This window comes from Eptatretus burgeri, chromosome 1 (assembly GCF_056783735.1).
Source record: "Eptatretus burgeri isolate ZD-2024b chromosome 1, Ebu_testis_v1, whole genome shotgun sequence".
NCBI classification, from domain to species: domain Eukaryota; kingdom Metazoa; phylum Chordata; class Myxini; order Myxiniformes; family Myxinidae; genus Eptatretus; species Eptatretus burgeri.
Window position 1 is genome coordinate 146,892,305 of NC_140961.1, and position 15,000 is coordinate 146,907,304.

Genomic DNA, 15,000 nt, shown 5'->3' on the forward strand with positions numbered 1-15,000 from the left:
TATGTATATATATATATATATATATATATATATATATATATATATATATATGTATATATATATATATATATATATATGTATATATATATATATATATATATATATATATATATATATATATATATATATATATATATATATATATATATATATATATATATACACATATATATACATATTGATTGGATATATCTTACCAAGCAGCCAAAAAACTTGGTCCTACAGACTTGTACAATCACTTGTCATGGATGCTTCATGATGTACCCTTTGATGTCGGACTTGACGGTTGTGTTCCAATGAGTCAGAAACAACACGAACAGGTTTTGAACATTGGCCAGGATGTCATTGTGGGTATGTCTACTACACCGACACCAAAACAGGTTGGCACTGCCCTGCACATTATGAAACAGACACGGAGCAAGGATACTGTTACCCGACTTAATAGATTTGGAAATTGTATTGGTTATCACGATGCTCAGTGGTATATATCCACCATGGCATCGAGGGCAGAGGGACAACTTCAGGAGAAAGGTTATTTAATACCTGAAAACATCAGCCAAGGATTTTTCACCCACTTCGCCATTGAGAACTTGGATTTTCATGAGAATATTGTAGACGGAAAGACCACACATGGAACCACGCATATCATATAACAGTACCAGGCAATCTCTGATGACAGTACCCATGCCCAGTCACTGACTGTGCCAAGCCCCTAAATAAGTCTAGCAAGCTTATTTTGAGTTCTAATGTGCCTTTTGTAACTAAGCCAAGTATGCTCACTTTGACTGACCGACAGAAGAGTCGTTCATTAAGCGGAATGAAACTTGTTCCCGAAGCTCAATCAGATGAATGTACATGTAGTGCAGTTCGGTCTAACTTCATGTTCAATTTCTGGCATGCTGTATCGACGGATCTGTTGGATTTCGTCCATGAACTAAAGCCAACAAGTTGGGGACAATTTCACGAGGTGATGATAAAAGAGACCACCGAAGCGACTGTCCTTGGCTATGGTCCATTTTTCCCAGAGTCCACAACAAACCTTGACGTTGTTGTAGAATCGGTTGATTACTGTCTCACTATCATGGGAGTTAGGACAAGAACACTGTGTTCTCACGTGTGATCAAGCCATATATGCAATTGTGTTGGCTCTTCGAAAGAAACACCCAGAAAAGTATGCACATGTGATCATACGCATGGGAGGATTCCACATTGCTATGAATTTTCTTGGTGCGACCGGTCATCTGATAAAACATCCAGAAGGGGTTAATATATGCAACTAAAGGAGTAAATAGGTTGAAATTGGTCAATTTATACCTTTTATCAATGTCTAATCCTGTTTATTCGTGCATAATAACTTTTATGAGAAAAAGCCTATTTTTGCGATTCTGCTCAAAGACATAAAAGGGTTAATTCTCAAATTCCCTGTATCCACATAACATGGCTTGATTATCAAAAACTTTGTTATAAAGTACTCTTAAATTTGTGTTTGTGTCATTCATTTATCTTTATTGGTTTGGGTACAGCAGTTCCATTTACACCCACAGCCTCTAGATTTTCACCTGACCCTTCCGAGCGTGACCCTTTGACCCCTCAACCTGCACTCAATGACCCGATCAAAATCTTTCTCCTACCAAATTGTAGCCGAGCCCAAACCCTTTCCTCTGATACCTAAAATGTTGGTGAACAACAACAGGAACATCTTCAAATAATGAATTCCATTTCCCCTACCCCTAATTTTTGGTCCGAATTTCATCATGGTGACACATGATAAATCGAGGCAGATGAGCACTTTCGCGAGAGAGTTGGCCGAGCAGGCCACCCCATTCATGTGTGCCAAGGTCCAATCTATCAAAAAACATCTAGTACAAAAGTATATTCTTTCATGACTACCTCAATCTCTTTTTAAGCACATTTATGCACCTTGGCACCCCTACTAAAGGGAGGGGAGAGTAAGGCAGGAGGGAGGGGAGGCAAAGAGAGGAGAAAGAGAGATGGGAAGGGAGGGAAAGATCAAGGAAGGGAGGGAAAGAGCTTGGAAGGGAGAGAGAGATGAGGGACGTTGATTAAAAAAACCAGCAGATTGATAAAGAACACGATGCTCACCAGGAGATGTCCATGGTTGTGGAATGGGGAGGGGGTTTGGAATGAGGTAAGCTTGAGGGGTAGGGAGGGAAGGCAACATGGGAGGAAGGGATGGGAGGCAGCGTTAAGTGAAGGGAAGGAAGGTAGCATGAGGGGAAGGGAAGGGAAGGGAAGGCAGCGGTGAGTGGAGGGGAAGGAAAGGCAGCATGAGGGGAAGTGGGTTTCCGGTTCCGGTTCTGGGTTTGGAGCACTGGCAGGTCTCCTTGGGGGCTCCCTTCAGATGAGCTCAAAGTTAAGTTTCCGGTCGTTATCTGTCCCGTTTTAACGGTTTATTTTCTCACGTACATCTTACTGTGTGTTCCTAGTTCGGTTTTGTTTCAAAAATCGTTCTATTTTGTGAGATTTCGTCGAACTTGTCTTACTGGGTGCTTGAGGCCTATCCTTGAGGCTGGAGGCCTTTCCTTGAGGCTTGAGGCCTACCCTTTGTTCCCCTTGGTGTACGATTGTGTTTGTTTTTTCTCCCCATTATCTTCAATTTCTATCTTTCCCACTTTCTTAACGTCCCCCATCCCAACGAATCACTCTATTTCTTCTCTAAAATTTTAAAAAAAAACGCTACCTTACTCCGATTCTTCTTCTTCTTCTTCTTCTTCTTCTTCTTCTTCTTCTTCTTCTTCTTCTTCTTCTTCTTCTTCATCTTCTCTTCTTCTTCCTCCTCTTCTTCTTCCTCGATTGTTTCCACAACACTTCCATGACCAAATCTGTTGAAAACTCTCTCAAACATTAATAATAACTACAAAAACCATCTCTTAGAATGCTTCATTTTCCTCTTTCACACGTGTGGTACTCTTTACTGCATCAGAATGCACTACTCTTCTGCTATTTAAATAGACTGCTCTAAATTCGAGCTTTCCTTCCTACCTTGCCCAACAATCCAACTGTTACATCATTTCTTCTCTCCATTCTCTGAATTCGCCTTTATTGCATCCATCAAGAAATGTGTTTAATCGCATCACTGACCTAAAACTTTTTAAAACCGCAGTTTGCAATGAATGTTCGCTTTCCATCAACCATTCTTTTTTTCCAACTTCAGTGCCAACTCAATCCTCTCATCCCTCACTCTCAAACCAACCAACCCACTGTTCTCCCTCCAAGCCTCTCTCTCACCTCTCTCAAAAACTCCTCCCTCACGTTTCTCCCACCATTCATCTCCCTCAGTCATCCTTCGCAAAGTTGCCCCGCCTCCCATCCACAAAGCTGCCTCCTTCCACTGCCCTCTCACCTCCATCTCTTCACTCCACCTCCTCAAATCCTCAACTGCCTTCTTCCCCCTCTCTTGTCCCCCCTCTCCCCCAGCACCACAGAGCCTTTTCTCCTCCTCATTCGGCCCCTCCCCTAGCTATTCTGCAATCCCCAAAACTCTTTCAACAACACTCCTTACCTCCCCCCATCATCCCTTGTCCTACCCTCCCCCCCACCCCATGCATCTCTCTGGCTATTATCAGAGAACCACCTCACCGCCGTCGAGTCTGGCATTTCACTCAAGCAGACTGGCGAGTTCTCCAAGCAGCCCTCAAACTTATAGACTGGTCTCTTATCACGACTTTCTCCAACATTAACTCATCCTGGGAATTCTTTCAAAGAAACTTGCTCTCCCTCATGCACAGATTTATCCCCTCTCGTCTTCAGTTGTCCTACCCTTCCTCCCACCCTTGGTTCACTGAAGCTTGTGGTGAGGCAGTTGTCCTGAAACAACTTGCCTTTGCCTCATGGAAAGCAAACCCAACTGAGGGCAATCTCAGTTCCTTCCATAAAGTTCAGAAAAAGTGTGTATCTACCCTCAGGAGAGCCAGAAAACAACATCTTTCTCATCTCAAGTCTGAACTCTCAAACCTCTCTCCCTCCTCAAAATCCTGGTGGCATCTAATCAAATCTGTTTCTGGTATAGGTTCCCCCTCCATCCCTCCCTTACCTCAAATGGCAGCACTGCTGATACCGCACCTGAAAAAGCTGAATGCCTAAACTCGGTGTTTGCAACTAATTCTTGTGTCCAAAACCCATCACTTTCTCTAGCCACCTTACCCAGTCACACCCAACTGTCCCTGGAATCTGTGTCCTTTTCTCCTGACAAGGTGGAGAGCTTGCTGTCAAACCTCGACTCAGATTCTGCAACCGGTCCAGATGGCATCAGCCCACGTGTCCTCAAAGCCTGCTCTTCTGCTCTTGCTCACTCTCTCTCTCTGTTCTATTAACCCTCTCATTTGCTCAAGGCCATCTGCCATCTGCTTGGAAATCAGCAAACATCACTGCCCTGCACAAAAAGGTGCAAAAACAGATCTCTGCAACTACAGACCAATCAGCCTTCTCCCAATCATCAGCAAGGTGATGGAATCCATCATCGCTTCAGACATCAAATCCTTCCTCTTCTCCAATGGCTTGAATTCTGATCATCAATTTGGTTTCAGAACAGGTCACTCTACCCTGGATATGCTGCTTCTTCTCTCCCAACAATGGATGGAAGCCCTCAATGCCAGACAGGAAATCCGAGCCATATCCCTGGATATATCACGCACTTTTGACACAGTCTGGCACCCTGCCCTCCTCACCAAACTCTCTTCCTATGGTATCTAAGGCCATCTCCACTCATGGCTCGCACACTTCCTCTCCCGTCGCAGTCAATGTGTGGCCCTAAATGGAGTTCTTTCATCCCCCCTTCCTGTTCAGGCTGGAATTCCTCAAGGTAGCGTTCTGGGCCCTGTTCTTTTTCTGCTTTTCATCAATGATCTCTCTGACTCTCTGGAAAATCCTCTATATCTCTGCGCTGATGACTCCACCGTCTGCCGTACCATCGCTCATCCCTCAGACCGGCAAGCAGCAGCTTTTTCGCTCACTCCTGATCTCAGTAAAATCACAAACTGGTCCAACAAGTGGAATGTGTCTTTCAATCCGGAAAAATCTTACACTCTCATTTTGTCTCTTCGAAAGGACCATTTAGAAACCCCCCATCCACTTTCTCAACAATCCTTTGGAAGAAGTGCTTTCTTTCAAGCTTCTGGGTCTCACTATCTGCTATGACCTTTCCTGGGAAAGCCACATTTCAAATCTCGCCTCTAAAGCCAGTCGCTGACTGGGAATCCTCCATGGTGTAAGGTCCTTCCTTGGCCCACCTGAGCTCCTGACCACTTACAAAGCTTTTGTTTGCAGCCTGATGGAGTACTGCTCTCCCCTCTGGGCTGCTGCTCCTGCCTCCCACCTTTCTCGGCTTCACGGTGTGGAAACCAAGGCATTTCAGATCATTGGCATCTCCCACAATGAGGCTGAGTCTTTGGGCCTCTCACTCAATCACTGCAGGTTGGTCAGTGGTCTTTCTGTCTTCTACCATCTCCTCTCCAGAGTTGCCCCCCCTGCTCTCTCTGCGATTTGTCCCCACCACATTTCCGCAGGGCGCTCAAGGTCCGCCAACAACCCCCTTCTGGTAAAACTACCAAAATCACGAATCACTGCTCACCTTCACTCTTTCATTCCTCTTTTGTCCCGCCTTTGGAATAAACTCCCTCACTCTATTCATTCCCATTCTTCCCTCCAGGCCTTCAAAACAGCTGTTCACCACCACCTCTTATCATCCCCCATCCAAATCCTCGATCTTTTCTACCCCCAATAATCCACCCAAGCCCACTTCCTTCAATTCCCCTGCTTTCCTTCCTGAAAATCCCTGTAATGTCCATCTTCTATTCCCCGTGTTCCCCGTCCCATCCCTCTCCCTTCCACAGATCTCCAAATGTCTCTGTTCCCCACTATTTTGTCCTTCTCACTCCCTCGCCTGCTGTCTCATCCCCCCCCCCCTTCCCCTTGATGTGCGTTGTGTATTAGCTCTAATACGAGCCTCGACAAGGTAGACAAAAAAACGTGAAGGCAGTGTGAGGGGAAGGGAGGGAAGGCAGCATGAGCGGAATTGAAGGGAAGTCCTTCCAAAAATTTTTGCTTTCCTAATTTTTATGTCCCCTTCGTATGATATGTAAGTATGCATTTATTTCCCCTTCCTAAGTCTGTAGATGTCCCAATAAATGAACCAAACAGCAGTATCATCACTGAAGCTTGAAGACCGCTCACCAACTTCCTTCAGCACTCAATCAAGCTCTCCAATGGAACAGTTGAACAAACCTTTAAAAAAGAAACCTTTATTATTTATCTATAACTCCAGCAATGTGTGTGTGTGTGTGTGTGTGTGTGTGTGTGTGTGTGTGTGTGTGTGTGTGTGTGTGTGTGTGTGTGTGTGTGTGTGTGTGTGTGAGTGTCTGTGACCGCCATTTCTCGACAACCGCTGGTCCGATCCAATTGAAACTTGCCAGGTATATTGCTGGGGACCTGAGGATGTGCCTTTTCAAGGTTTGATATTAATCGGACAAGTGCTTCCCAAGTTATGGCCATTTATTTACCAAACCAATTATAGACACGTTGTTGCGTGGGCGTGGCCGATGGGAAAGGGATGCTCAGCCGCGTTCGCCATAACGGGTTACAACGTACGGACTTCCGGATCCATTACGGGTTACAACGTACGGACTTCCGGATAATGACGGCTTCGTGTATTCTAATAATTTCTCGATTTCTTATGCGCATTTATAGATAAACACAATGCCCCAAGTTATGATCATTTTCATATTAGACGGTGTATAAATTTCGGTTACATCAGAGTGCTGGTATGCTCCGAACCAGGAAATAATTTTTTTCTCTCTCTCTTCTCTTTTTGTTTTTTCCTTGCCACGACATTGCGAAAAGGTAAAATACATTGGCGTTAATTGAATAATTGGGTATTAAAACTAAATTGCGAATAATCGTAACTGCGAATAATATTTGAACTTCCAGGCCAAGCACGTTCGGACAGTTGAGAGCGAGGAAATGGCCTACGTTGTTGTTTGTTGCTCGCGGTTTGAATATTTATTTATTAATTATTATTATTATTTTTTATGGGCACGTACTAGTCTATCTATAATTCCAGCAATCTGCGTGTGTGTGTGTGTGTGTGTGTGTGTGTGTGTGTGTGTGTGTGTGTGTGTGTGTGTGTGTCTGTGACTGCCGTTTCTCGAGAACCGCTGGTCCGATCCAATTGAAACTTGCCAGGTATATTGCTGGGGACCTGAGTATGTGCCTTTTCAAGGTTTGATATTAATCGGACAAGTGCTTCCCAAGTTATGGCCATTCATTTACCAAACCAATGATAGACACGTTGTTGCATGGGCGTGGTCGATGGGAAAGGGAAGCTCAGCCGCGTTCGCCATTACGGGTTACCACGTATGGACTTCCGGATCAATTACGGGTTACAAAGTACGGACGTCCGGATAATGATGACGTCGTGTATTCTAATAATTTCTCGATTTCTTATGCGCATTTATAGATAAACACAATGCCCCAAGTTATGATTGTTTTCATATTAGATGGTGTATAAATTTCAGTAACATCAGAGTGCTGGTATGCTCCAAACCAGGAAGTAAATTTTTTATCTCTCTCTTCTCTTTTTTTTTTTCATTGCCACGACATTGCGAAAAGGTAAAAATACGTTGGCACTAATTGAATAATTGGGTATTAAAACTAAATTGTGAATAATCGTAACTGCGAATAATATTCAAACTTCTGGGCCACGCACGTACGGGCACTCGAGAGCGAAGAAACGGCCTACGTGGTTGTTGTTTGTTGCTCGCGGTTTGAATTATTTTTTTTTTTACGGGTACGTACTAGTTTTTTAAATGTATTCATATTTGTCGACGTGACGGGTCATAAAATGAAAGATCATACAAAAAGTGGAAAAGTCATGAAAAATAAAATTGCACATTTTCAATGGGTCAGACACCACCTAAGGAAACGCACAACAACACGTGGCCATACACAGGCGAGTTGGGCCTGAACTTTGTTCAAGTCGATCAATATATTCAGTGACAGTGTGAATACTTTTGCCATGTATGGCCATCGCTTGGAAACGACCAACCAAGCAATTTGTAGAGTGCTCGCCAAGTGGCTTAAGCACTCAATCAGTCACTCCAACATAACTGTTGATAAGGATGGTTGGTTTGCCAACCAAATAGCGATCTTCGATTGGTCATAAAACACTCCATTCACCCAGAGATGCCTGAATGTCAAGCAATGCCCGAATTGAACAAATGAACACTTTTTTTTGAGTCTTCAGAACTGGTGCTGAAGTCACTTATGAAGTTTATATTGATAATAATTTTTTCAAGTTTAATCAGTATATGTGTATGCATGAAAGTTGCTGTTATGTGGCTGGATTTCAGGAGATTAAAGCAGATCTCAAAGTTTCCACCGATGATGTGTGTGTGTGTTTGTGTGTGTGTGTGTGCGTGATATAACTATACACACATACACACACACACACACACACACACACACACACACACACACACACACACACACACACACACACTGATCAGTTTGCAACTTCTGGTTATTAAATGCAGTCGAATTGTGCTTTAGTTAAGTTTATAGCTTTAACCAATTTTTAGTTTAGCTGTAAGAAAATAATAATAATAATAATAATAATTCAGAAGAATGACGAATGGGTACTTTTTGGTTCTCTCATTTTTCTAGTTCAGTGATGTCCCAAAGTTTAATCAGTGTTATTGGATGGGAAATTCTCCGCAGATGACTACTGGGTAATTTATGTTTATAAGTTTTGTCTTGGGAGATTATTTTGAGGATTTATGTTGTATCGAGCCAAATGAGTGTCTGGGCCATCCCTACATAAGAAGTCAACTGACTTCTTCATTTAACTTGGATATTTTACAAAATCTTCATTGAACAAATTTCATGCAATAATGTAAATTACTCACCAGAAACAATGTTAAGTTTCCACGCCATGTTCAAGACACATGAAATAGCGAGTGTGAGACACATGCAGACTAGTGGATCATGTATCAGGCATTTCTCATCATCTGGAGCTCCAATGGAGATAAAAGAGTTCAGCAGGGTGACCATTAGGGCCAAGAGGAAAAGCACAATGACACGTCCATCAGTATCCTTCATCACGGGTAGATGTCTACCATGAAACAGAATAATTCCCACAATCACTATGATCACAATGCCCAGTAAAGTGAAGCTCAGAATAACTAAGGCTGCAGGGTTCGTGAATGCAAGGTAATCTTCAAGCATGGGCATGCAGCCATTTCTATCTTCATTGGACCAATAGTAAGTCGGACAATGGAAGCACTCTGGGGAATCTATTCACATGAAAGACAAAAGTTTGACATTTATTGATGTTTTTTATTTGAATTTCACGGCTCAGCAGAGAAAAATAATGAAATTAATTTTGAAAAACTGGGGGAATTGTAGAACAGGGAATAGAGAGAAACATATTTGATGAGGAAGAATATATATATATATATATATATATATATATATATATATATATATATATATTAGAGTTTAAGGAAGGGAAAGGTGTGTTTATGGTGCTTTTCGGAAGCTTCATGTGAGGGGTATGGTTGGTAATGAGAGTGCCAAATTTGTCATGTTTTTTTCAACTTGAAAGACATAACATGAAGATCATGAAAGAGTATAGATGTAAGATACAAACAGGATTAAAACAATATCAGCAATACAAAAATCAACATATCATCAATGATCGGCGAGTTGCGCTGTTGCTATTATTTGTGATCGTGGACGTTATGTGGCCCTTGGTGCATGGAGAGGATCGGTGGGTCATATTGCTGCTCATATTTGTGCTCATGGGCTTGATTCGGCCGGTGGTGCGGTTGAGAGGTTTGGCGGGTCATGCTGCTTTTGCTATTTGTGATCATGGGCTTGATTCAGATTGCAGTACAGTGGTGAGAATCAGTGGGTCATGCTGCTGCTGATATTTGTGCTCGTGGCCTTGATTCGGTTTGCAGTGTGGTGGAGAGGATTGGCAGGTAGTGCTGCTGTTGCTGTTATTTGTGCTCGTGGATGTGAATTGGCCCATGGTGCATCCAAGAGGATGGGCAGGTCGTGCTGCTATTGCTCTTTGTGCTTGTCGGCTTGATTTGGCCTAAAGTGTGTTGGAAAGAAGCAGTGGCTCATTCTGTGTCTGTTGGTATTTGTGCTCGTGGACTTGATTCAGCAAACAGCGAGAAGGAGACTATCACTGGGTCGTGCTACTGCTGCTATTTGTGTTTGTGGACTTAATTCAGCCCACGGCGCAGTGGAGAGGATCGGGGTTGTCATGCTGTTGCAGTGATTTGTGCTCATGAGCTTCATTTGGCCTGCTGTGTCGTGGAGAGGATCGTGGAGAGGAGAGTGGTTCGTGCTACTACTTATGCTGTTTGTGCTTATGGGCTTGATTCTGTCCGAGGTGTGTTGCAGAGGTTCGGCGGGTCATGCTGCTGATGCTATTTGTGCTTGTGGGCTTCATTCACTTCCGACTGCTAAAAAAAAGTGTTTATTTGGCCAACTTGCACATTGCTTGACACGCTGGTCATCTCTGGGTGATGTTTAACATGACCTCGCTGGATTGGAAAGTGATTAGTGATTGGAAACGTTAGGAAAATTACGAAAGCCACAAAGACTTGGATATATGCTCAGTGTCAAACAATGGCCGAAGTGGACAAAATAACACTTTCTTGGCAGTCAGAACTGCTGCTAACGTCAATTCCATAGTATAAATTTTGAAATTTGGCTCAGGTTAAGAAATTCCAGAATTTATAGCATGTACAGAAATGAAATAAAGCCACAAACACTGGTGTCTCTGGGCGTTTATAAGACGTACGATGTCTCCAGCTATTCTGAGGTATGAAGATGAGGCATTCGATGATATGAGTGAGAAAAGTGAAGAAAAAAAAACATTTTGAGCACTTTATGGTTAAGAAACCTTTATGGCCTGATCCAATGCAAGGCATTGATAAGCATGCCAAAAAAATGGCAAATTATGAACCCAGCGAGATGCAGAAAGCTGAAAAGTGGTTAATCAAGGATGAAGCTTTGATAAAAAAGAAAGGAATTAAACAAGGCCTAAATTATCTTCAAAAGGGGTGTTTAAATTTTTCCAAACACACAGTTTTAGTTCATGCACTCCCTTGGAATTTCCTTCATATACATGTAAGGTTTGGGGCCGTTACGTTTCATGGTTTTGGAGTTATGGAAGAGACATACACACACTGACACACACACACACACACACACACACACACACACACACACACACACACACACACACACACACACACACACACACACACACACACACACACACACACACACACACACACACACACACACACACACACACACATTAATGACCGACTGTATTAACAGAAGAAATGAAGGATGAATACATTTGAGCGAAAGATGAAATTTACGTGAGCAATCTGAATTTGCATGGAGTGAATTGCAATACTGTTGGGAAAAAATTGGATCAAACTTAATCCGTAAACAAATTAAATCAGTCCCACATGGAGTTGAGGCATTTCTCAAAGCAAAATGGGGTCAGACTGATTATTTACTGATGATACGTAAAGACAGATTTGATTTTTTTTTTACCTTTTGTAATCAGTGTTGTATCGCTTATATCCTTAAGTGTTCATGAAAATCCCTTAAAAGTGCATTTGGTTTCATATTAGAATTATTTATTTGGTAATAATGTCTTAATTAAGAAAGTTCCTGCTGGACTCATTATGTTGCACCCCACTCTACATATTGTTACGAATTTGAGAATTCGATTGCACACAACATACAGGTTGCTTTAGTCAGCTATGTCGATAAGTGCTAGTTCCCTCGATAGCTCACCTTCCATTGTTTAAATGTTCAGAAATCGATTAGATGCGCAGCGGATCGATTTAATAGTTAGGGAACCAACAATGGAGACATCCCTCCCCCTCTTCTGTGAAGAGGAAGAACCCTGCCGTCCCGTGACTCATGATGTCAACAACTCCCTCCCTCCCGTGGTTGAGAGGGGGGGATGGATCACGAGGGCATGAGTCACGCCCGGCATGGTGGAGGGGGGCGGAGAAGGATAAGGACGAGAATCTTTCTTTGTTCTGGTTAGTAAGCTTTTTGCTTCGGCAGAGAGAAGTCGTTCAGCAGACCGTCGGGTCCTGCTTGGCTTGGGTTAGGGCTGAGGCCTTCGGAAGCTATTTGCTTCGGCTGGCTCAGTGAGCTTCGGCTGAGGCCTGGCTCGGGAGGAGGCTTTTTTCTTTGGTGGTTCAGTGAGCTTCGCCTTCTGTTTGACTCGGGAGAGCTTTTTGCTTTGAGCTGCTCTGTTTTGGAAGGAAGTTGAGCCGGTCGCTCGGGTCGAGCTGCGAGTGGTGGCTTCTTCTTCTTCTTCTTGGTTTGTGGAGCTCTTTGTTCTCCATTTTGGTTCCTGGCTTGGTGCGACTCATCGACCTCTTCGTGGAGGTGGTTCCTCGCGGAAGCGACGCATCGACGGGAAGGTTCGGCGCCTCGTCTCACCAGCACGTGTTGAGAAGCGCGGGAGGTGGTTCCTCGCGGAAGCGACGCATCGACGGGAAGGATCGGCGCCTCATCTCAACAGCACGTGTTGAGAAGCGCGGGAGGTGGTCCCTCGGGGAAGTGACGCATCGACGGGAAGGATCGGCACCTCGTCTCACCAGCATGTGTTGAGAAGCGTGAGAGGATTCGCGGGAGCTCAGGAAGGATCGCGGCTCGGCGATTGGATCCAGCTCACTTTCGCTGGAGCATGGGTCCGAACAACCAGAAGACCACATGAGGTGGAGAGGTTCGAGATAGGCTCTGGGTTTCAGCTCACCTGTCCTCCAAGCTGGAGCTCGTTATTAAAGGCCTCTGCCACCATTTCTTGGGTGTGTGTGTGTGCGTATGTGTGTCCGTGGGTCCGTCTAATAAGTAGGAACTGCTGTTCAGTGCACGTGACTGTACATAATAAGTAGACGGTTGTAGTTCTTTTGTCGTGCTTTTGTTGCTTGTATAATTGTATACGTGTTTTGCCTTGTTTAATTGCATACGTGCTTTATTATAATAAATGTCCTTGTGTGAATGTGAACCTGTTCGTTGCGTCCATTCCATCATTGAACTGCCCCATCTTGCACTCGGAATATAGTTGGTTTTTAAATAGCTGAAAAATAAAATTGGGTCCGGCGAGGTCTGGAGATAATACCCGCTCGGTTATCCCAGAACGGAACGGACCGCTTAAGCGGTTCGTGTCCAAGCAGGCCTTCGCCGAGGTATGGACACTCGGTAGGTTACCCGTGCGGGTACTTAAGTATATCGATATTCGGCGATTGACCCTATTTCGCGCGGGTAGAATACGGACTGGGCCGTAGTGTGATTACAAACCCACCCGTGACTGGTTTCTGGCGTTGTTCCAGAAAGTCACGACTGGATTGTCCATTCGGTGGGCGAAGCGACCACTATTGGTTAGACGCAGTCGTTCGCATGCCATGCGGGTGGGAATCTACAACAATATAGTCGAGCTGACATGTTGATCCAAGGAGAGCGATCAACATATCATTAAGGACAGATCAATCAATGACAGCCATCTCAATATAGTCGAGCTGGCATGGGAAGGGAACGAAACAAAATATTTCATACCCATCCCCTGATCTGTGCATTTCCACAACTTTATCCTGGATGTCTTTTGAAAGCTCCTTGGTATTCATGGTTGAGTCTTTGCTGTGAAATGCACTACCCAGCAGAGGAAACTTATAGGAACAGCTGATTTTATTCTGAAATAATTGGAAGCACAACAATTTAACATGGGTGGAGGCCAATTCACTTGGTGTGTGATTTTGAAGGTGATTGGTTCCACCTGGCTAATTTACAAATGCTATAATTAGGGGGGGGAGGGGGGTGTGGACACTTATTCAACTACGATATTCTAGTTTTGTATTTTAAATGAATTTTCTGAAATTTGTAGAATTTGTTTTTAACTTGGATGTGGGTTATGGTGTGTAAATAAAGGAGGAAAAAACCCACCTGGTTTAATGCAATTTAATTATTGGCAATAAGGCAACCAAAGGTGAAAATTTTGAAAGGGGGTGTAGACTTTCTATTGCATTTGTCATTAGCATTTCTTGTCACCAACCCAACTTATCCACCGAGTTTTGTGTTAACCTGTCCATAACTTTTTGAAATATCATGATGTGCATCTACATATATAAATATATATTGTTACGAATTTGGGAATTCGATTGCACACAACATACAGGTTCCTTTAGTCAGCTATGTCGATAAGTGCTTGTTCCCTAGATAGCTCACCTTCCATTGTTTAAATGTTTAGAAATTGATCAGATGCACTGCGGATCGATTTAATAGTTAGGGAACGAAACAATGGAGACGTCCCTCCCCCTCTTCTGCGAAGAGGAAGAAGAACCCTGCCGTCCCGTGATTCATGATGTCAACAACTCCCTCCCACCCGTGGTTGAGCGGGGGATGGATCACGAGCGCACGAGTCATGACGGGCGTGGGGGAGGGGGGCGGAGAAGGATAAGGATGAGATCCTTTCTTTGTTCTTGAGTAGTAAGCTTTTTGCTTCAGTTGAGGGTAGTCGTTCAGCAGACCTTCGGGTCCTATTTGGCTTGGGTTAGGGTTGAGGCCTTCGGAAGCTTTTTGCTTCGGCTGGCTCAGTGAGCTTCGGCTGCGGCCTGGCTCGGGAGGAGGCTTTTTGCATTGGTGGTTCAGTGGGCCTTCGGCTTCTGCTTGGCTTGGTAGACTTCTTGGAGAGTTGCTTTGTTTGGCAGAGAGTTGAGCCGGTTCCTCGCCTCGAGCTGCGAATGGTGGCTTCTTCTTGTTCTTGGTTTGTGGAGCTCTTTCTTCTCCGTTTGGTTCCCGGCTTGGTGCAACTCATCGACCTCTTCTTGTAGGTGGTTCCTCGGAGAAGCGACGCATCGACAGTAAGGATCGGCACCTCATCTCACCAGCACATGTTGAGAAGCGCGGGAGTATTCGCGGGAGCTCGGGAAGGAT

General features: G+C 44.0%; 1 protein-coding gene across 1 annotated transcript in view; it reads right to left on the minus strand.

Annotated features, from left to right (window-relative positions):
* The window catches only part of LOC147035709 (extracellular calcium-sensing receptor-like), a 66,759-nt gene that overhangs the window by 28,721 nt on the left and 23,038 nt on the right, over nucleotides 1–15,000 (minus strand). The window contains exon 4 of the mRNA XM_085898080.1: nucleotides 8,922–9,308. Within this exon, the coding sequence (XP_085754206.1) occupies nucleotides 8,922–9,308 (387 nt within the window). The remainder of the gene's footprint in view (nucleotides 1–8,921; nucleotides 9,309–15,000) is intronic.